Source organism: Anomaloglossus baeobatrachus, chromosome 4 (genome assembly GCF_048569485.1).
Source record: "Anomaloglossus baeobatrachus isolate aAnoBae1 chromosome 4, aAnoBae1.hap1, whole genome shotgun sequence".
NCBI classification, from domain to species: Eukaryota; Metazoa; Chordata; class Amphibia; order Anura; family Aromobatidae; genus Anomaloglossus; species Anomaloglossus baeobatrachus.
The window spans coordinates 688531426-688554675 of record NC_134356.1 but is presented as its reverse complement, the minus strand read 5'-3'; the positions used below and the strand labels follow the sequence as shown (position 1 = coordinate 688554675).

At 43.1% G+C, this 23250-nt stretch overlaps 1 protein-coding gene across 1 annotated transcript; it reads right to left on the bottom strand.

Annotated features, from left to right (window-relative positions):
* Positions 1–472: 472 nt before the first annotated feature.
* LOC142302899 (olfactory receptor 1500-like) lies at positions 473–21780 on the bottom strand. The gene is made up of 2 exons (XM_075344004.1): positions 21637–21780; positions 473–1402 (listed from the first exon to the last, which is right to left on the bottom strand). The coding sequence occupies exons 1-2, from the start codon at positions 21778–21780 to the stop codon at positions 473–475; spliced, it is 1074 nt and encodes a 357-aa protein (XP_075200119.1).
* Positions 21781–23250: the final 1470 nt, after the last annotated feature.

The window sequence follows — 23250 nt, the reverse complement described above, 5'->3', positions numbered from 1 at the left end:
AGCAAAATTATACACATTAAAAAATGTTCAGATTCCCTCACATCTGAAAATAATCATAATAACAAAAATAATTAAAAAAAAATCCAGACATGGAGCGGAGTGAAATAATAATAATCTTGTCACTTACGAGGAGATAAATTTCGAAAGCTTTTGCTTTTCCAAATGACTCAAATTCAATCTTTTTTTTCATGACGAGAGGCGTGTTATATTTCTGATACTTTTTAGAAATATGTTTTGTGTTTATTTGTTATACAAAATAATGTTTACTGAATATCTAATTATCAGGTCACAATTCCCATTACATTTTCTAATTGGTTGCTTGTTGTTCTCCTCTGAAAACAGGAACCAATCACCTCCCGTTCTCCTATCACCCGTCCTTATCTGTCCGTTAACCAAAGAAAAATACATTATTACTCCCTAACCAAATGGAAATGAATTTGAGTCGGTTGCTATATTTTTTTTATTGTTTTTTTTAAACCATCCCAGTCTTCATTTTATTTTTAAATCTGATAACCCTTTTAATGTCTTTATTTCTAAAACTATAAATTATTGGATTAACCAACGGAGTAAACACAGTATATAGCAGCGAGAGGGTTTTATTACCCTCTGGTTGTCCTTTTGTTGGAAAAATATAAACACTAAAAAGAGTCAAGTAGAATATGAAGACCACGGTGAGGTGGGAGCTGCAGGTGGAGAAGGCTTTCTGTCTACTGATATTAGAAGAAATCTGTAGGATGGCACGAACAATGTTCACATACGAAATAACTATAATTATGCTGGGAATAACCACAAATGGAATACTTAGTAAATACAGTTGAAGTTTTATGGGAAATGTGTCAGAACAAGAAATTTCCTGCAAGGGAATAAGATCACAGAAGAAATGGTCAATAGTATTCAGCCCACAGAACTGTAATTTTGATATTATTATGATATAAATGAATGAAGAGGAAAAACCAAGCAACCAGAAGAAGGCAACCAACTTCACACAAAATGTACTCGTCATGATTGAGGTATAACGAAGGGGGTTACAGATGGCCACATATCTATCAAAAGACATCACTGTGAGAAGAAGACATTCATACCCTTCTGCAACATTGAAAAAATAAAACTGAATCATACATCCAATAAAAGTAATAGTCCCTCCATTTTTCAGTAGAATGTAGAGCAAGTTGGGGACAATATCTGTGGGTAACAAGATGTCAGTGATGGACAGTTGTGAGATGAAGAAGTACATCGGAGTGTGGAGGTTCTTGCTGGTGGACACCAGGGCGATGATCAGGAGATTCCCACAGATTGTCCCACAGTAAACCACCAGGAGCAGAGAAAACAGGAACATTCTCATGTTCTTGGTGGCTTGAAATCCCGTAAGGAAAAACTCATTGACAACAGTCAGGTTGTTTCCCTGTATTCAAAGGAAATCAAAATAAAAAATGAACCACTTTTTTCAGGAAATGTTTGCCTCTTCATTACCATTATCAAACCAAATTTGTTTCTTTCCCAAATGCACAATAAGTTTCATAAATGTTTTCATGTATCTTTATAAGCACCTTTAGCTACCAAAGGCTTTTTGTGTGGGATAAGTTATATTCTTTATTGGTACTACTGAAACTTGTAAAGTATTAAATTATTTTTTTAACTTTTATTTTTGGAAAGGGAATAAAAAATAAAGGCTCATGCAGTAGAGAACAAAACAGTGGACACACCTCTACAGGCAATTGAAGAGTCAGATGGAAGGACGATCAAAGTCCAAAAAATAGCTGTACGCTTTGTTCTTTCTACGTGGACTCTGATCTTTACTCAATCTGACTACATATTTGCAACCGTAAAATAGAACTGGACCATAATAGTTTTTTCCAACTTTTCAAAGGTAGCGTATTGGTACACCATTCACCAGGTGGTACTAGTATCTCAATTTTGAAAATGTGTGGACCCTGATCATTTTTCCATCTGACTCTTCAATTGCTTCCTTCCTCTTATTGGAGTGTGCACATTGTAGATTCATACTAAATGCTGCAAAACCACAAAGGAACATAAGTGAAATAAGCAGTAAAGTAACACAAAAAACCTGGAATAAGTGTTAAATCTGAAGTTCCTTAAAGTACCCCCTTTTCCAATGAAGACAGATTTACACTCCTTTTTACTTCTCTTGAGTAGCTTCAACAGTCTTGGTGATGGTTTCAGAATTTTTTGTACTTGTTGGATACTTTGCTTTCAATCCATGGTCTAACTCTTTCCAAATTGTATCTATTGGGTTGAAGTTGGATGATTGCGGAGATCATATTTTCTGATGCAGTCCTCCATCTCTTGGGTCACATCACCCTTACATAGCTTAAAGGTCTGTTTGGGTTATTGTCCTGTTGTCCCATACATAATCATCACACTAAGTGCAAAGCAGATGGGAAGGCTTGTTTTTACAAAATTCTGTGGTAGCCATGCTGAGTAAATGTGCCTTGATTTAGTAATAAGTCACCAACAGTGTAACAAGCAAAGCACGACCATGTGATCCCACCTCACCTTCCATGCTTCATGGTGGGAAATGCAAATGTGGTGCCCCTGAGGCTTCAGTTGCCACAGAGAATTGCACCCAATTTTGGGTGTAATGCTAAACTCAGATCCTGAGTAGATCAGTCCTGGTTTCACCACGTTACACACTGAAATACACACCAGGTTGCCCTGTTCCCACTGGAGACTGGGCTAGGGTAGGGTAATAAAGGGATCACCGACAGAGAGGCATTTATAGGATGCCCTCAACAGGGGCCCCAGTCCTACCAGCTTAGGACCCAAAAGGGGAGAGGTGCAGCCAGCAGGGGGAGTCAGGAGCCACCACAACAGTTAGAGAGTTCTCCAGCAGGAGAGGAAGGAAGCAATCGCATCTACAGGTGCTCCGGTGGGAAGGAGGAGAAGTTCACACGATTGACGTGTGAAAAGGGATCTCGGCTCCCCATGGAATCTATGCCATACAGGGCAGCAGGACCCTAGGGGAAATCATACTTCACGTTGATTTTCCAGACGCTGCCTGTACGGGGACGGTTTAAAGCCTCCCTGACCTCAAAGTTTCCGACAGCAAAGTGACATATTGAATCCAGGGCCTCGCATCAAGCCAGACCCCACATTGGAACCACGGCACCTGCATATAGGAGAAGAGTACATCTCGTGAAACACAGGCTCCCCTCGTAGCTTCAAGCCAGGGAATCCACAGACAGGCGTTACAAAGGAGGCAACCCACCGAACACCACATCGGACTGATCTGTAACAGGTCTGATTTCGACGGAGCCCATCACAGCAAGTGACTGGTATTACCCGGGTGAGCGGCATAGCACTAAAATTGAGTAAACAACCTAGAACTGCTGCCAGTGACTCTGACTCTTTATTACCGGTACTGCCGCTCCCCGCCGCCATTACTACTCCCCTCATCATCCCCACCGGGGCCTGCTCCACCTGTGGGTAGCAATACCATCCATAGCTGCTACCATCGTCTGCTCTGAAGGATAGCAACAGCAGCGGCAGCCCATTCCCTGGTCACATACCAGAGGTAGCATCACGACATTCATCAAACTACTACCTCCATCATCTCCCCAGCCATCTTCTGCTCGCCTCGGGGCAACGGAGCTGGGCTAGGCCGCCCGTTAGAAGTGACAGTCGACGGCCCGGTGACAAGTAGTTTAACCGCTTGCCCCGTGGGGCGCTAAACAAACATAGAAATCAAATTTGCAACTTTTTTTGCTTCTCCCAAGGATATTACTGTTTTTACCAAAAATACGAACTATCCTTATGTCCAGGGCTTTTGTTGATGTGTCTGCAACGTGATATCTATGCATCATTATTTTTGCAGTGAAGCTGTCAATTTTTGGTTTCAGAAAGTAGTAAAATTGATGATCTCATCCTCTGAAAGAGACAAAATCTTTGATGATCATATGAACTAGTTTCATCATAGCAACTAAAGCTTTTTATAGCTACTACACTTAAGGATACCTTCAAGTTTGGGAAATTTTTGGGTTTGACTAACCTTTATTTAATTAATCATAGAATTAAAGAATCATAGAATGGTAAAGTTGGACGGGACGAACTATAATTTCCCATTACTTTGTGAACTGGTTCTTGCCTTAATTTGGCACTGAGGAGTTTTGCAATAGGTTTCAGCACTTTATGGAAGTGTGTACCAACATTTCCTCTGCTGAACACACCTGACTGTTGCAAACATCTTCAGAGGGCCGGTGATTCTACACATAAACAATTGATAAAGCATACCAGTTACAAGTCGTTACTTTAAGAAACCTAAGGCTTCACACACATTCTGTTTTGTCTCCCACGTGTTTCTTTGCTCCCTGTTTCAATTTTTCCCTTTATGGTTTTGCTGCCTCTAATATTTTTCAATAATGTGGACAATCCAATAAAATAAGAAAACCGTTACAGTACACTTTTCCATGTACTGTATTTAGGTGCTCAAACTTCCACCAGAAATATAATGGTTCTTAGTTTTAGCAAGTTATCAAGCATTATTTTCTACTAATGTGCTGAGTGACATCTCCCACGTCAAGGAAAGGATGGTGTTATTATTCCTACAATATAGCTTTGTCAATTTTTCTAAAAGATAGTTTGACAGCAAATATCAAGAAAAATAAATGCCCTGAAAAGATGAATATAATATTCTGAGGCCTCCAAGACTTTTGTAATGTAAAAATAATTTCAATTCACTGTATGTGGTATGGGTAAATGGACAATAACCGATCTTCACTGCTATTCTTATACACAATATCTCAGTTTCTTCTTTGCTCTTTTATGGTTTTCTCTCCTATATCTATAGCTAGGCTTTGATTTCCCCTTATTGTCCAGTTTCACCTCAAAATGTCTGTTGCATTCCCTGCCTTTGCTTTTATACTGGCTATGTATGATCGTCCCACTTAACTGATTGTGCTATACTATGTGATGTTGAAGCTGCAAAGCGTTATGAAGAAGCAGAACCAGCTGAGCCCAAAGTCATGTGATTAAAGTAATCTTTTCTAATTTGTAGAATTATGATGTTTGTTTTTTTGACAAATCAAATTACAGAGACATTGAATTCACCAGGGTCAGCGAAAACTTGAAAATTTCACAAATTAGTTTTGCATTGAATCTAATCACTTACCTCTAGTTATATTTATTTCACTTATTTTTTTAGCACCATTAATTCAAAAATATTCTAGTTATTGTTTAAATTCTTACATTTTCAAGAGTGAGGTTAATACATTTTTTAAACCAATTTAAGACTGTCTTGTTTAAGGAATTTCCTACCTTTATAGATGGAATGGAGACCGTAATAATTTACTTAACAGTTATTTGTTTTGTACACCCTGAAATAACTGTATGTTATACTCAGGGCATACGTATAGAGCTGGCTCAGGGGCTCAGATTTTGCCTGAGACAGTAGTGACTAGAGCTAGCTCCGATCACTGCTGTTTATACAATTAAGTGTTTTTGACATTTAAAACTAATATAAAAAGACTGACCAACACATCCACTAAGTGTGAACAGGTGCACACTGAAAATTCAAGAAAGTTACAAAAAATATGCACAGAAGCACTCAGAAAAGCTAAAATATTAAATAAAAACATTGAATATAGGAATTTTGGCACTGCATTAATGGTATTGGAAAAAATGAGACACTTAAGCGGGCTTTACACGCTACAATAAATCTTACGATGTGTCAGTGTACATTGTAAGTAATATTGTAGCGTGTAAAACCTACATTCAATTGCGATTGAACGAAAAACCGTTCATCGCATGACGTCGTTCAATTGCTAAAACTTGAACGTCAGGTTGTTCAATTTTCCCAAGGCAGCACACATCGCAGTGTGTGACACCCCGGGAACGATGAACAGATCTTACCTGCGTCCTGCGGCTTCCGCCAGCAATGCGGAAGGAAGGAGGTGGGCAGGATGTTTACGTCCTGCTCAACTACGCCCCTCCACTTCTATTGGCCGGCTGCCGCGTGACGTCGCTGTGACGCCGAACGTTCCTCCCACTCCAGGAAGTGGGTGTTTGTCACCCACATCGAGGTCGTATGGAAGGGTAAGTACGTGTGACGGGAAAGAATCGTTTGTGTGACACGTTCAACAAATTGAACACGCCGCACATACGATAGTGGTGGGTCACATCGCATACGATATCGTATGCGTAATCGTAAGGTGTAAAGCAGGCTCTAGTTTACAAATTGGCCAATTTGTGTAAGCCTGACAGCCGACGACAAGGTGTACCTTTTTTTGCCGAGACCGTATCTTAATACTCCTCTATCTGGGTTAAAAACCTATATGTAATGGACAGGTAGGATCCAGGTAAATGAAGACGCTCAGGTTGGAGGGCGAAGTGCTCAGTCAGAAAGTAATGTAACACTAATATATTGCCATCGGCTGTCGGGCTTACACAAATTGGCCAATTTGTAAATCAAGTATCTCATATTTTCCAATAGCAGTAATGCAGTGTCAAAATTCTTATATTCAATATTTACATACTTTAGCTTTTCTGAGTGTTGCTGTGCGTATTTTGTTGTAGCTGGCACTTAAACACATAAATATCCAGGCTGCTTGTGCACTGGCTCCCATTGCCCCATGCTAATGGATTGCTAGATACATAGATTAATGTGGCAGTAAGGGACCTACTAAAGCTCCACCTTACAGCCATGTAGGTCCTTCTATAAGGCCTGTTCTTTCTGATCTGTGAAAATACATTTTTTTAGTGGGGGAGAGTGGCAAGTTATAATTGCTGTTTTTCAGTTCCAGAAAGTGAAGTAAAAAGCACAATTTCACAGGTAGCCCAAAATGTTACCAATAAAAACATTAAAAAAAGATGAAATTAATATGAACATATACTCTGCTGTAACTAAAATAAAAGCATAGTGCATATAACTAAACATAGCGGACATAGTAAAAACTGTTTTTGATCAAAAAGCGTAAAGCCATCCCACCGCGACAAGGTGTACCAATACGGGACAGTACCTACACTCTCTAATATTAAAACCTCCCCGTGTATCAACAGACATCAATTTGAATAAGGGCAGAGAGTGGCTGGGTCCCAACTGGACACACAGCTATGGTAAGCCATAATAATCAAATGCCAAGCTCACGATGAAGGGGGCCACACCCTATTTGTGCTGAGTACAATAAGCTACAAAATAAATTAAAAAAGTGACTCAAAGTATGAATTGGTGTACATGTAACTTGTAACCTCGTATTCACACTGGCCATAAGACATAAAAAAAACAAAAGATGAAAATAATGCGAACATATACTCTGCTATAACTAAAAAAAATGGTAATTTCTTCTAGTGCTTCCCATGGCTGCGTGTCCACTTGGGACCCAGTCACTCTCAGCCCTTATTCAAATTGATGTCTGTTGACACATACAGTCATGGCCAAAAGTTTTGAGAATGACACCACCATTCTATTTTCCCATGATCTGTTTCCCTCTGGTTTTTAATTGTGTTTGTCTGATGTTTACATCACATACAGAAATATAATTGCAATCATATTATGAGACCAAAAGGTTCTATTGACAGTTAGAATCAGTTAATGCAGCAAGTCAATATTTGCAGTGTTGACCCTTCTTCTTCAGGACCTCTGCAATTCTCCATGGCATGCTCTCAATCATCTTCTGGACCAAATCCTGACTGATAGCTGTCCATTCTTGCATAAGCAATGCTTGCATTTTGTCAGAATTTGTTGGTTTTTGTTTGTCCACCTGTCTCTTGATGATTGCCCACAAGTTCTCAATGGGATTAAGATCTGGGGAGTTTCCAGGCCATGGACCCAAAATCTCTATGTTTTGTTCCATGAGCCATTTAGTGATCACTTTTGCTTTATGGCAAGGTGCTCCATCATGCTGGAAAAGGCATTGTTGGGCGCCAAACTGCTCTTGGACAGTTGGGAGAAGTTGCTCTTGGAGGACATTCTGGTACCATTCTTTAGTCATGGCTGTGTTTTTAGGCAAGACTGTGAGTGAGCCGATTCCCTTGGCTGAGAAGCAACCCCACACATGAATCGTTTCAGGATGCTTAACAGTTGGCATGAGACAAGACTGGTGGTAGCGCTCACCTCTTCTCCTAATAAGCTGTTTTCCAGATGTCCCAAACAATCCAAAAGGGGATTCATCTGAGAAAATGACTTTACCCCAGTCCTCAGCAGTCCACTCCCTGTACCTTTTGTAGAATATCAGTCGGTCCCTGATGTTTTTTCTGGAGAGAAGTGGCTTTTTTGCTGCCCTCCTTGAAACCAGGCCTTGCTCAAGCAGTCTCCGCCTCACAGTGCGTGCAGAAGCACTCACACCAGCCTGCTGCCATTGCTGAGCTAGCTCGGCACTGCTCATAGTCCGATCCCGCAGCTGAAACAGTTTTAAGATACGGTCCTGGCATTTGCTGGTCCTTCTTGGGCGCCCTGGAGCCTTTTTGGCAATTATGGAAGCTCTCTCCTTGAAGTTCTTGATGATGCGATAGATTGTTGACTGAGGTGCAATCTTTGTAGCTGCGATACTCTTCCCTGTTAGGCCATTTTTGTGCAGAGCAATGATGGCTGCACGTGTTTCTTTAGAGATAACCATGGTTAACTGAAGAGAAACAATGATACCAAGCACCAGCCTCCTTTTAAAGTGTCCAGTGGTGTCATTCTTACCTAATCATGACTGATTGATCGCCAGTCCTATCCTCATCAACACCCACACCTACGTTAATGGAACAATCACTAAAACAATGTTAGCTGCTCCTTTTAAGGCAGGAATGCAATGATGTTGAAATGTGTTTTGGGGGTTGAAGTTCATTTTCTTAGCCAATATTGACTTTGTAAGTAATTGCTGTTAAGCTGATCACTCTTTATGACATTCTGGAGTATATGCAAATTGCCATTAGAAAAACTTAAGCAGTAGACTTTGTAAAAATTAATATTTGTAGCATTCTCAAAACTTTTGGTAATGACTGTAGTAAGGTTGTAATATTAGAGAGTGTTAGGTACTGTCTCTATTGGCTACACCATGTCGCGGTGGGATGGCTTTACGCTTTTCTGATCAAAAACAGTGTTTACTAAGTAGCCTATGTTTAGTTATATGCACTATGCTTTTATTTTAGTTACAGCAGGGTATATGTTCATATAATTTTCATCTTTGGTTTACATCTTATGGCCAATGTGACCATGAGCTTACCAGCTGCATGTACACCAACTCATACTCCGGCTCACTTTTTTTTTTTTTTCTCAATAAAATCATTAGCTTGGTTTGGCAAATAAAAAATTCTCAAATGAGTCCAATTGATGGGAAAAACAAGTTCCCAGTTCTATAAAGTAGAAAATACCAACACAAATCATTTTTACAATCTTCTGAGTTTTTTTTAACCCCTGATGTCATTGCTATCATATCAACCTGAAAAATCATATTGTTACATAAAAACCTGAAAAACAGAGATAAGAGTTTTTCACCCTTTGAATGAGTGGTGTGATTCATAAATACAAAGGAAAAAATGAACAGATAAAAACAAGAAACTGATTACGAATAGGTTGAGAGAAGATTATAATTGTCAAAAAGTGCAGTGTCAAGAATAATGATCCAGGGATTCTGAAAAAAATGATTGCAAATTTAATATTATTAAGATTATTACTTTTTTGTTCAAATCAATTATCTGTTCTTTTTGAGTGAAAGAAGGGAATTTTGTTTACTTACCGTAAATTCCTTTTCTTCTAGCTCCAATTGGGAGACCCAGACAATTGGGTGTATAGCTATTGCCTCCGGAGGCCACACAAAGTATTACACTTAAAAGTGTAAGGCCCCTCCCCTTCTGGCTATACACCCCCAGTGGGATCACTGGCTCACCAGTTTTAGTGCCAAAGCAAGAAGGAGGAAAGCCAATAACTGGTTTAAAGACCAATTCAATCCGAGGAAACATCGGAGAACTGAACCATACCACATGAACAACATGTGTACCCGAAAAAAAACAGAAAAACCCCGAGAAAACAGGGCGGGTGCTGGGTCTCCCAATTGGAGCTAGAAGAAAAGGAATTTACGGTAAGTAAACAAAATTCCCTTCTTCTTTTTCGCTCCTAATTGGGAGACCCAGACAATTGGGACGTCCAAAAGCAGTCCCTGGGTGGGTAAAAGAATACCTCGTGATAGGGCCGTCAAACAGCCCTTTCCTACAGGTGGGCAATCGCCGCCTGAAGGACTTATCTACCTAGGCTGGCGTCTGCCGAAGCGTAGGTATGCACCTGAAAATGCTTGGTAAAAGTATGCAGACTCAATCAGGTAGGTGCCTGACACACCTGCTGAGCCGTAGCCTGGTGCCGTAATGCCCAGGATGCACCCACGGCTCTGGTAGAATGGGCCTTCAGCCTTGAGAGAACCAGAAGCCCAGTAGAACTGTAGGTTTCAAGAATTGGTTCCTCGATCCCCCGAGCCAGGGTGGATTCAGAAGCTTGCGACTGTTTACGCCGACCAGCGACAAGGACAAAGAGTGCATCCGGGTGGCGCAGGAGCGCCATGCGGGAAGTAGAACCTGAGTGCTCTCACCAGAACCAACAGATGCAAATCCTTCTGAAATTGATGGACTGGACGAGGACACAAAGAAGGTGAGGTGATATCCTGATTGATATGAAAGTGGGATACCACCTTAGGGAGAAATTCCGAAATCGGACGCAGAACTACCCTGTCCTGGTGAAGGACCAGGAAGGGAGATTTGTATGAGAGCGTTGCTAGCTCGGAAACTCTCCTAAGAGACGAGACCGTTACTAGAAGGCCACTTCCCGAGAAAAGCGGGAAGGGAGACCTCTTTCAAAGGCTCGAAAGGCGGCATCTGGAGAGCAATTAGAACCTTGTTCAGATCCCAGGGCTCTAACGGCCGCTTGTACGGAGTGCTGAGACGACAAACTCCCCGTAGGAACGTGCGTACCTGAGGAAGTCGTTTCTGAAAAAATACAGAAAGCGCTGAGACTTGTCCCTAAAGGGAACTGAGCGACAACCCTTTTTCCAACCTAGATTGCAGGAAGGAAGGAAACATAGACGATGCAACCGGCCAGGGAGAAACACCCTGCGCCGAGCACCGAGATAAGAATATCTTCCACGTCCTGTGGTCAATCTTGGCGGACGTTGGTATGCTAGCCTGTCTCATGGTGGCAACCACGTCCTGAGGTAATCCTGACGACACTAGGTTCCAGGACTCAATGCCACACCATCAGGTTGAGGGCCGTAGAATTCAAATGGAAGAATGGCCCTTGAGACAGCCAGTCTGATTGGTCTGGTAGTGCCCCCGGTTAGCCTACCGTGAGGCACCACAGAACCGGGAACCACAACATCCTCGGCCAATCTGTAGCGACGAGGATGGCGCGGCCGCAGTCGGTCCTGATCTAGCGCAGCACTCTGGGCAACAATGCCAGAGGTGGCACATAAGGTAGCTGGAACTGCGACCAATGCTGAACTAAGGCGTCTGCCGCCAGAGCTCGATGATTGTGAAACCGTGCCATGAAGCTGGCACATTGTTGTTGTGCCGTGACGCCATTAGATCGACGTCTGGCCTCTGTCAGCGACGCCAGATCTCCTGAAACCCGTCCGGGTGAAGAGACCATACCCTTTCGGCCACACCCCGGCGACTTAGGAAGTCAGCTTCCTAGTTTTCCACGCCTGGGATGTGAACTGTGGATATGGTGGATGCCGTGTCTTCCACCCACATCAGAACCTGCCGGACTTCCTGGAAGGCTTGCCGGTTGCGCGTTCTTCCTTGGTGGTTGATGTATGCCACCGCTGTGGAGTTGTCCGACTGAAGTCGGATTTGCTTGCTGTCCAGCTGCTGTTGGAAGGTTTGTAGGGCAAGATACACTGCTCTGTGTTCAAGAACATTGATCTGAAGGGTGGACTCTTGCTGAGTCCACGTACCCTGAGCGCTGTGGTGGAGAAAAACTGCTCCCCACCCTGATAGACTCGCGTCTGTCGGAACTATCACCCAGGATGGGGATAGGAAGGACCTTCTTTTTGACCATGAGGTGGGAAGAAGCCACCACCGTAGAGATTCCTTGGCCGCCTGAGAAAGAAAGACGACTCTGTTGAGGGAGGTCGACTCCCCGTCCCATTGGCGGAGAATGTCACATTGTAGTGAACGCAGATGAAACTGCGCGAAAAGAACTGCCTTTATTGCTACCATCTTACGTAGGAAGTGCATGAGGCGTCTCAATGTGTGCGACTGGTTCTTAAAGAAGAGATTGCAGTCCGTAGTGAATGCTGTTTGTCTAGCGGAAGCTTCACTATCGCTGAGAGAGTATGAAACTCTATGCCTAGATATGCTAGCGATAGGGTCGGGGTCGGATCTGACTTCAAAAAGTTGATGATCCACCCAAAACTCTAGAGAGTCTCCAGCGCAACGTTCGGGCAGTGTCGGCATGTTTCCTAAGAGAGTGCCTTGACAAGTAGATCGTCTAAATATGGGATCACAGAGTGACCCTGAGAGTGCAGGACTGTGACTACTGCTGCCCTGACCTTGGCGAAGACCAGTGGGACTGTCGCTAGCCGGAAGGTAGAGCTACGAACAGAAGGTGTTCGTCTGCTATAACGAAGCGTAGAAACGCTAGTGCTCTGGATCAATCGGCACGTGTGGATAAGCATCCTTGATGCCTAATGATGCTAGGAAATCTCCTTGGGACATTGAGGCGATGACATGGCGGAGGGATTCCATCCGGAACCGCCTGGTGTCCACGAGCTTGCTGAGCAGTTTTAGATCCAGAACGGGACGGAACGGCCCGTTCTTATAGGCACCGCAAATAATTTGGGGTAAAAACCGTGACCTTGTTCCTGAAGAGGAACGGGGGTCATCACTCCTTCTGCCTATAGAGTGCACCCTGTTTGCAGAAGAGCAGCGGCTCGGCCGGGAGGTGGAGAAGTTCTGAAGAATCGAGTTGGAGGACGAGAAGTGAGCTCTATCCTGTACCCGTGAGACAGAATGTCTCACACCCAACGGTCATTGACCTATGGCAGCTAAATATCGCCAAGGCGGGTGAGCCTGCTACCGACCGAGGATGCGGAGAGAGGAGGCCGCAAGTCATGAGGAAGCCGCCTTGGAAGCGGGTTTTCAGACTGTCTCTTTTTTGGGCGTGACTGAGCCCGCCAAGAATCTGAGCTCCTCTGATCCTTTTGAGTCCACATTGGACGAGGAAAAAAGGGACCTGCCCGAGCCTCGAAAAGACCGAAACCACGACAGCCTCCTGCTCTGTTGGGGTTTGTTGTGTCCGGGCTGAGGAAAGGATGAATCCTTACCCCTGGACTGTTTAATGGTTACATCCAAACGCTCACCAAACAGTCGGTCAGCAGAAAAAGGCAACTGGTTAAGCAACCTTTTTTTTTTTTTTTTTTTTTTTTTTTTTTTTTTGGAAGCAGAATCTGCCTTCCATTCACTTAACGAGCAGACCAGGCTCTGCTTAAAAACACGGAGCAGCGTAGGCTACTGCCGTACGGTTCGCAGAGTCTAGGGCAACCTGAATCGCGTAAGAAACAAATGCAGACATTTGAGAGGTTAAGGATGCCACCTGCGGCACAGATGTACGTGTAACCGTGTCAATCTGTGTAAGACAAGCTGAAATAGCTTGGAGTGCCCCAAGGGTGAGAATGCTGGGGCCAACGGTGCGCCGACAGTCTCATAGATGGATTTAGGCCAGAGATCCATCTGTCTGTCAGTGGCATCTTTAAGTGCAGCTCCATCTCCCACTGCAACTATGGATCTAGCTACAAGCCTGGAGATTGGAGGATGCCGCTTGGGACACTGGGTCCAGTCCTTGACCACGTCAGGGGGCAGGGATAACGTGTATCCTAAGCCGTTTGGAGAAGCGCATATCTGGATAAGTGTGGTGTTCCTGGACTGCCTCTCTGAAGGCAGAGTGGTCCAGAAAAATACGTGAAGCTGACTCCTCCACTGGAGGAGCTGGGTGAGAAATAACCAACATTCTATTGATGGACGCTATAAGATTATTCACTATGGCGTCACCATTAGGTGTATCCAGATTGAGAGCGGTCTCAGGATCAGAATCCTGAGCCGCTACTTCCGCCTCATTACACAGAGAGTCCTTCTGCTAGGACCCTGATGAAACCGAGGGCCGCTCATAGTGAGCCCGCTTAGGCTGTCTGGGACTGACGTCTGTGCAGAGCCGTGACTCTGGGATGCGTGTGACATTCCCGGAGCTGTTAGTTGTTCACACTGAGGGGGGCCATGGATCAATGATTCAACAGTGCCCATGTTGTGAGAGACATGTCCGGACTGCTAGGCTTCTAGTATCATAGCCATAGTCTCAGAAAAACTGTCAGTAAATACTGCAGACACCGTCCTCATCCTCTGGCCATTAGCAGAGACTCCGGCTGAGTTAGACATAATGGGGGTCTATGTAACCTGCCGGCCGTATAGCCGTACATGCTGTACCGGCTGCATAGAAAAACATGTGGTTCTGCACCTTTGTTTTACACAGAGAATATGCTGATAACTCCTCCGCACAATCCAGGAGGGTATATACAACGTGCGACCAAACAGTGCAATGTATATAGTACAAGCATATCTATAAGTGCACTTCTGCACTAGTGGGGTTAGCACCACAGGTGCTGCTTAACGCCTGTTGCAGCGATTGTGTGACTATCAGAATGCCAGGGTCTTCCACACTTGTCTCTGTATCGTATAGAAACTGACACTAATGGCTGCCGGCGTCCTTGTAGAGAAGGAAGCCGTGGGCGTGCCTGAGAAAGTGCGGGAATCCGGTTTCACAGTGCACACAGTGAGAGGGGTGGAGTATGCAAAACATACTCCAGCTCTCAGCGCTGCTGTGCTATGCAGCGTCACGCCCCTACCCTGACTGTCAGGCCTGTGGGCGGTAACGAAGGGAGACTAGGCCCAGAAGCCGGGGACTCGAGTTAATAAGCGCGGCCGGCATATCAGTGCTGGCCGGCGCGGAAGTCCCCGGCGCACCACAAATCCCAGCGGCGCCTTAAATAAAAGTGGCAGCGGCGGTTAGCGCAGTAGTCACCCAATACACTAACACACCCAGCAACGCTGTGGTGTGCGATGGCACTAGTGCGGACAGCGCCGCTGTCCCTGGCGCACTAACACACCCAGCAGTGCTGCCGTGTGTCTGCGCGGTCCCCACAGGGACACAGAGTACCTCCATGTAGCAGGGCCATGTCCCTGAAGATACTCCGCTCCATGTCCAGCAGATACCAGGGGCTGTGGATGGAGCACGGTCTCAGTGCCTGGAGACCGATAGAATCCCACTTCACCCAGAGCCCTGTAAAAAGGGATGGGGAAGGAAGCAGCATGTGGGCTCCAGCCTCCGTACCCGCAATGGGTACCTCAACCTTAACAAACACCTCCGACATGAAGTGGGGTGAGAAGGGAGCATGCTGGGAGCCCTGTATGGGCCCTCTTTTCTTCCATCCGACATAGTCAGCAGCTGCTGCTGACTAAACAGTGGAGCTATGCGTGGATGTGTTGCCTCCTTCGCACAAAGCACAAAACTGGTGAGCCAGTGATCCCACTGGGGGTGTATAGCCAGAAGGGGAGGGGCCTTACACTTTTAAGTGTAATACTTTGTGTGGCCTCCGGAGGCAATAGCTATACACCCAATTGTCTGGGTCTCCCAATTAGGAGCGAAAAAGAAAAGATGATTAAATGTAAAATGTTGATTTGCTGTTAGTTTAACCTCCTACTGATATATTATTTACTTTTACTCTGAGACTTTGATGCGACCTCACATGACGAGACAACATAATTCCTGGCAAATGATGGCTGCAATATCGAGCCTCATTTGCTTCTTACCATTGTGCACACAGCTGAGCTCTGCCCATGGCTTCTAACCTGTCAATCTCTGACTACGACATTTACTGCTCATCAGCAGGGGGCTCATCATTCCATGCGCCCATTGGTGAGCTTATGACGAAATCACAAGGCACTGATGGGTTCCCAAAATGGCTGAAGAAGACCCCAGTGCCAGTCATGATTGTACTCTAGAGACAGTCAGCCTAAAGCTGGCGTTCACAGAAGACCATGATTTTTTCGCAGTTCTGTAGCAATGCTGTGTATGCAGCACAAGCGATTGATTGATCACAGGTTTAACCCCTTCACCCCAGGCGATTTTCCATTTTTCTTTTTGCTCCCCTTTTTCCCGAGAGCCGTAGGTTTTTTATTTTTCCGTCAATTTTGCCATATAAGGGCTTATTTTTTGCAGAATGACTTGTACTTTTAAAGTAAATTAGTTTTACCATATAGTGTACTGGAATATGGCAAAAAAATTCCAAATGCAAAAAAATTGCAAAAAAAGAAGTGCAATTTCATGATGTTTTTTGGGATATTTTTTTCACAGTATTCACTATATGGAAAAACTGATGTGTTGGTGTGATGCCTCAGGTCAGTATGAGTTTGTGGACATTAAACATGTGTAGGTTTACTTTTATCTTAGGGGTTAAAAAAATTTAGAAGTTTGTCCACAAAAGGTGCACTTTTTGCGCCAATTCCAATTCCAATGTTCCGTAGCGTTCTCACTTTTAGTGATCTATGTCTCAGTGATGTATTTTTTTGTTTTTTGAGCTAACGTTTTTAACGGTACCATTTTTGCGCAGAAGCGCCATTCTGATCACCTGTTATTGCATTTTGCGAAAATTTGGTGGTGTCCAAAAACGTAATTTCGGTGTTTGGAATTTTTTTGCTGCTATGTTGTTAACCAATCAGATTAGTTGATTTTATATTTTGATAGATCGGACGTTTCTAAATGCGGCGATACCATATATGTGCATATTTCAAAATTTTTTTTAACCCTTTAGCTTTCAATAAAGTGAATGATTTCAACTTTTAGGATTTTTATTTTTTCCATTTTTTTTATTATTTCCTCTAGGGGACTATAAGAATCAGCAGTCTTCTTGCTTGTTCCTTTCTGTAGATCCCAGTTGACATGTGCGAGGATCGATCACTGCCAGCTGCCCACGGCAGCTGGCGAGGATTAGCCTGACATGATCAAACAAATACAATTATAAATGAATAATATATAAAAATATTATAAAGTTCTAATCACCTCTTTTCCCCATGATAAATAAGTTTTATATATATATATATATATATATATATATATATATATATATACATACAGCTCTGGCAAAACTTAGGAGACCACTTCCACATTTTCATTTTTTCTGTTTTTTCTTTTTATATTTTTGAGTCAGATGTATATTGTTCTTTTATTCTATAAACTACTGACAACGTCTCCGAATTTCCAAGCAATACATTTTGTAATTATTTTCTGAAAATGACAAATAACAGAACAATGCATTGCTTTCAGACCTCAAATAATGCAAAGAAAACAAGTTCATAATAATTTAGAAACAACAATACTACTAATGTTTTACCTCAGGAAGATTCAGAAATCAATATTTTGTGGAATAACCATGATTTTTAATCCTAGATTTCATGCGTCTTGGCTGCTTTCCACCAGTCTTCACACTGCTTTTGAGTGACCTTATGCCACTCCTGGTGCAAAAATGTAAGCAGTTCTTTGTTTGATGGCTTGTGGCTATCCATCTTCCTCTTGATTACATTACAGAGGTTTTCAATGGGGTTCAGGTCTGGAGATTGGGCTGCCATGACAGGGTTTTCACATGGTGGTCCTTCATCCACACATTAATTGACCTAGCTGTGTGACATGGCGCATTGTCCTGCTGTAAAAACCAGTCCTCAGAGTTGGGGAACATTGCCTAAGCAGAAGGAAGCAACTGTTTTCCAGAATAACCTTGTATGTGTCTTGATTCATACCTCTTTCGCAAAGATGTTTGTTGAATTTTGTTTACATAATTTTCAGCTTTACCCAACACCTGGTCATCTAATGGTTAGATGGAGACCTGGAGCGGCGAACAAGCCACAGTGTTTTGCACTCACTGTGAAATTTGGTGGTGGATCGGTGAAAATCTGGGGATGTTTCCGCAGGGCCGGAATTGGGCAGATTAATCTTTGTGAAGAACATTTGAATCAAACCACATACAAGATTATCCAAGAAAAACAGTTTTTTCCATCTGGGATTTCTCATGCATTGTTGCATCTTTGTTTGCATTCACAGGGAAAAAAAACATATATTTTCCAAAGAAAAAAAAATCATTAAAGAAATGGAGTCATACACACAGCTTTGCATCTTTGTAAACTGGTGTTTTTAACTGAAAATATTAAAATTTCCCCTGCTATAAATTATTGTGTGTATTCTGCTTTTATCTACACTTGAACATTCAATTAAAAACATCTGTACCTAGATGAATACCAGTGTGTGGAGATATGGGAATATAGGTTTGAAATGAAATCATGAAGTCTTACAATAAACAATGCCCTTATAAACACATGGGTGTACAAAAAATAGGAGGGAGCTTTGGGGGGTCAATGTTGGTTTGACATTAACTTTAGAAAAAACTGGAATATGTAACAATAAGAAAGTCAGTAATATTTGTAGACAGTTAGAGTTTCTGATTAGGGATGATCGAATATCACAAATATTCGGCAATATTCAGCTTTGCGAATATCCGATGAATAGGTCGCCGCTATGCGAATATTCAATGTGCATTGTAAGTCTATGGCAAGCCCGATTAGTTGCTATTTGGCAATTATTCGAGTTTCCCATAGACTTACATTGCGAATCGAATATTCTCAAATAGTAGAATAGCGGCGACCTATTCGCAGAATATGGGCGTTGCTGAATATTTGCGGTATTCGATCATCCCTATTTCTGATGTGTCCTACAAAGTAAAAAACATAGGCAAACATATTCCAAAATTATCGCTGTGCAATAGGCCCTCAAAAATTTTTTTTTTTTTCTTTAGTACTTACATCAGTCATTTTCATGTTGTAAATATATATTTTTATTTCAATTCTGTTCTGTTTTCAGAATAATCCCCCAAGACTTGTACAGGCCAACCAGTGTGATGAAATATGCAGAAAATATAGACACAGTCATTACACGCAGAACATAAAGTATAGTGAATACAGAACATGTGTATATATATATATATATATATATATATATATATATATATATATATACTAAACCTGGAGCTGAGATATGGTGTGTACCAAATCTTTGGAGATTATTTTTTTCTCTTGTGTCTCATTAACTCCTGGGCATCATGGAATAGAAAGATAAAATTCCAATAATTGGCTCTAGGACACCAGTTTAGTGACTTTTATAAAATGAATTATTGGATAGAAAGTTACTTACCGTAAATAATGTATAGGAGTAAAAAATGAATAATCAGAAATCCATCTTACAGGAAAAGTTTTATTTTATGAATATTTTACTCGTCTGAAAATGTAAATAATAAGTTAATGTTTTAGTATTTTGTGTTTTCAGTAAAACTCATAGTAATTAGAGATTAGCAAACCAAAAGATATTCAAGTTCTCCAAACCAGCATGGAAAGAAAATCTGAAACAGTGAGCGAACTTGACCCTGACCGTAACCCTGAACAACAAACCCCATAAAACTGAAAGGGGATGAGATGTTTGAGGCTGTAAAATAGCTGAAAAATGGCCACAGTAAGCACTAAGGGGCTGTGGCTGAAGTTAAACAGTAGTAAGAGCAGGATAGTTATATATACAATGTTTCTTGGTGCTTCCTGGAGGATCCCTCTGCAGTCAGACTTGTTCTGGGCCCGCTAATTATGGTTCATGAATATTCACTGCTTCCCTTGTCACCCTCTGTGCCAGTGTCTATGATTGGTTGCAGACTGACATACACACCCCCACTCTTTGCCCATGTCTGTAATTTTAATTGGTTGCAGTCAGTTTTCCTTATGGTACTGTAAAAAGGAATAAATAATTTTAAAAAATTACACAGGATTTTGGCCCATATTGATAGCCAATCCGGTTAAAACTACAGAAGCAGGCTGCAGCCCCACCTGTGAGATTTATCATGGCTTAATATCAAGTTAGAGGAGAAAATAGATGTAGGATCTCCCCCATTTCTCATATCCAGCCATGGGAAAACAGATCATCCCGATTGCCCTCGTGTATATACACTGCAGCCTAAATTCCTAAATGTTAAGGTCATTGTGAAGTTCTATGTGATTATATCCTAACATAAGTAAACTTGCAGTATTTTAAGCTTATTTCATAAGTTGAAATTTTTCAAAAGCACCTAATAAATTTTTTTATCAGATAAATGAAAATGAACTGTGATCAAAATTAGAGAATACTTTCAGAAACCTGCAAGTTATTGGTGTTAATCTGGTACCTGGTGCTAATTTCCTTCATTATCTCACAAGCCCTATGTAAAGGGTTCGTTACACGCTACGATATATCTAACGATATGTCGGCAGGGTGACATCGTTAGTGACGCACATCCGGCATCGTTTGACATATCACAGCGTGTGACAACTACGAGCGACTGTGAACGAGCAAAAATACTCACCTAATCGTTGCTCGTTGACACATTTTCAAAAAATCGAACGTCCTTCTGCATGCCAGTTGTTCATTGTTCCCGAGGCAGCACACATAGCTCCGTGTGCCACCCCGGGAACAATGAACTGCAGCTTACCTGCGGCCACCAGCAATGCAAAAGGAAGAAGGTGGGCGGGATGTTATGTCCCACTCATCTCCGCCCCTCCGCTTCTATTGGGCGGCCACTGTGTCTCATTGCTGTGAGGCCGAATGTCCCTCCCCCTTCAGGAAGAGGATGTTCGCCGCCCACAGCGAGGTCGCTCGGGAGGTAACTACGTGTGACGGGGGTTACCGACTTTGTGCGACACGGGCAACAAATTGCCCGTAACGCACAAACGATGGGGGCGGGTGCGATCGCACATGTGAACGGACGATGAATCAATGCATGTAACAGGGCCTTAACTGACAGCCTAAATTTTCAGTTTGTATTAACTTTGGAAAAATGGTATGTCGTTCCAAAGTGACTGAAACCCTCAGGCAGCAGGTTGTCCAGATGAAAGCCAAAGGGGTGACCCTATCAGCCATAGAAAGAAAAGTTGGTCTCTCCAGGTCTGTGATTTCAAGAATATTGCATCTTTACAACATCACAAACTCTTTCAAGACCCTAAAAAACATGCTGGTTGCCCTTGAAAGACAAATGCAACACTGCAGCTGGAATTGCTCGCCAGTTCAGCACTGAATAGGGTAAGGATCTGTCTCGTCAAACAGTGTCATGATCTTTAAAAGCATTTGGACTGAAAGCTCACTTTGCAATGACCAAACCTCCCATTAGCAGAAAAAATCAAAAGGCTAGACTTACCTTTGGTGAGGAGCATGTTGAGTGGACAGAGCAGAAGTGGCCCACAGTTCATTTTAGTGCTTAAAGCAAGTTTTATTTGTTTAGTGTGATGGTAAATATTATGTTCATTGACAAACTGGGGAAAGATTGAATCTAAAATGTGTTAAAAAGTCAGTAATAGATGGTGGAGGAATTGTCATTGTTTGGGGAATATTTTCTGCAGCAAAAGTTGGACGTCTCATAGAGCTACATTGCAGAGTGAATGCAAGTGTGTATCATAACTAGGGCTGAGCGAATCCAAACTGTAAAAGTCCGGATCCGTGCAGCAGGGTTTTAAACAGAGAAATGTGTTTCTATTGTGGACACATCTCACACTATTTTTGTTTGCCCTAAACGAGAAAAGAGATTTGCTCGTTGCTCATTCATTTACTGTGGGTACTGTGCAACCTAAATTTCTTTTGTCAGTCTCTTTAATTTGTTTGTTATCCTCATTATCTGCTATGGCTTTTCTTGATTCAGGGGCCGCCCTGAAAATAATTGATTTTGAGTTTGCGAAGACTTGTGGTTTTCCCATGATACCTTTTCAAACTTCTATTCCTTTAAGGGGCATTGATGCTACTCCCTTAGCTGAGAATAAACCCCAGTTTTGGATTCAGGTAATTATGAGGGTTGCACCAGCTCATCAGGAGAATTGTAAAATTGGGTACTACACAACTTGCATGATATTTTGGTACTGGGATTCCCTTGGTTGCAGACTCATAATCCAGTTCAAGATTGTAGATCCTTGTCTGTGGTTAGTTGCGGTTGTCAATGTGTGCATATGTGCCGCCTCCACGTCAGCAGTCGGGCTGCTCGGATTCGGATACGCGATGGCTCGAGGGGCGTCCGGACCCGGGGGTTGTGCGGCCACTCAAATGAAGGGGGTATTTACAGGGGATTGTATATTTAAAGTTCGTAACACCACCCGTGGTGTGTGGTAAGGTAGAGTACCACCGCTGCCATTGGGGAGTACCCGGGGTGATGACGGGGCAGCCAAGTGTTGTGACCCTCCACTGTTAGGGGGGAATGCCACGGGACTTGGTAAGAGAGGTGAGGAAGTGGCGTCGGGAGTGAAAGTGTCAATTGTGTACTCACTCAGTCCATAAAGCTGACACCGACAACTTGCTAAACCAAAGTTCTGGACACCGCTGCCGCCGAAGGGAGCCAGTTTGGGTCCTGTCCCCGATGGTTTTGCCTGATGATATGTGACCTCTTCCCTGGCACTTTGTCCACTACTTAGTTGGCCCCGGTAGCTTAAAACTAATTGGGTCCCGCTCCCCAGTGTGGCTTGCTCTCAGGGTTCACGCTTGGGATTTTTCTGGACCGTTTTTGTGGAAAGTCCTGTCCCCCTGCTTGCGCTAGTACCCCGATTTTGGAGCGGGTGGAGAGCAGATCTTGAAGGCTCCATTCTCGTCGGGTGAATTGTCAGGTTGCCTGAAGCTACTCCCTGATCTAGGGTCCACGTACCCTGTCGTACCCTGGTCCTGGTCCGGTGATGGTCCAAGTCCACTGGCTGTCCTCCTGGACATTTCCGTGGCCCTTGTCACGATCCCCTGCGACCGGGGGTCCAGCTCCTACTAGGCCCAGACCACCGTCTGCCAACTAGTTACTTTCAAGGAGCCCGGCTCCTGACCTTCTCCACCAACACTACACTGGATTACTCCTGACACTCCTGACTTCCCCTTACCAACCCCCCAAGTGGGCGACCCTATTCCACTCCGGCCGTCCACTGGTGTGTCTGATGGGTGTGGTGCAGAGTGTTCCTAGGATTTTGATTAGCTGGTTTTGGCAACTCACAAGTTGGGGACCCGTAACCAAGGAGGAGGTGGATATTGCACAGAAGGGCAGATTGCACAATATCATAGGCCAGGGCATCACACATAATCACCTTTCTGTGTTGTCTATTTCTGCTCAGACACATGATGTACCTGAATATTTTTAGGACTTCCTTGATATGTTTAATGAGACTGGATCTAATTCCTTGCCTCCCCACAGGGAGTGTGAT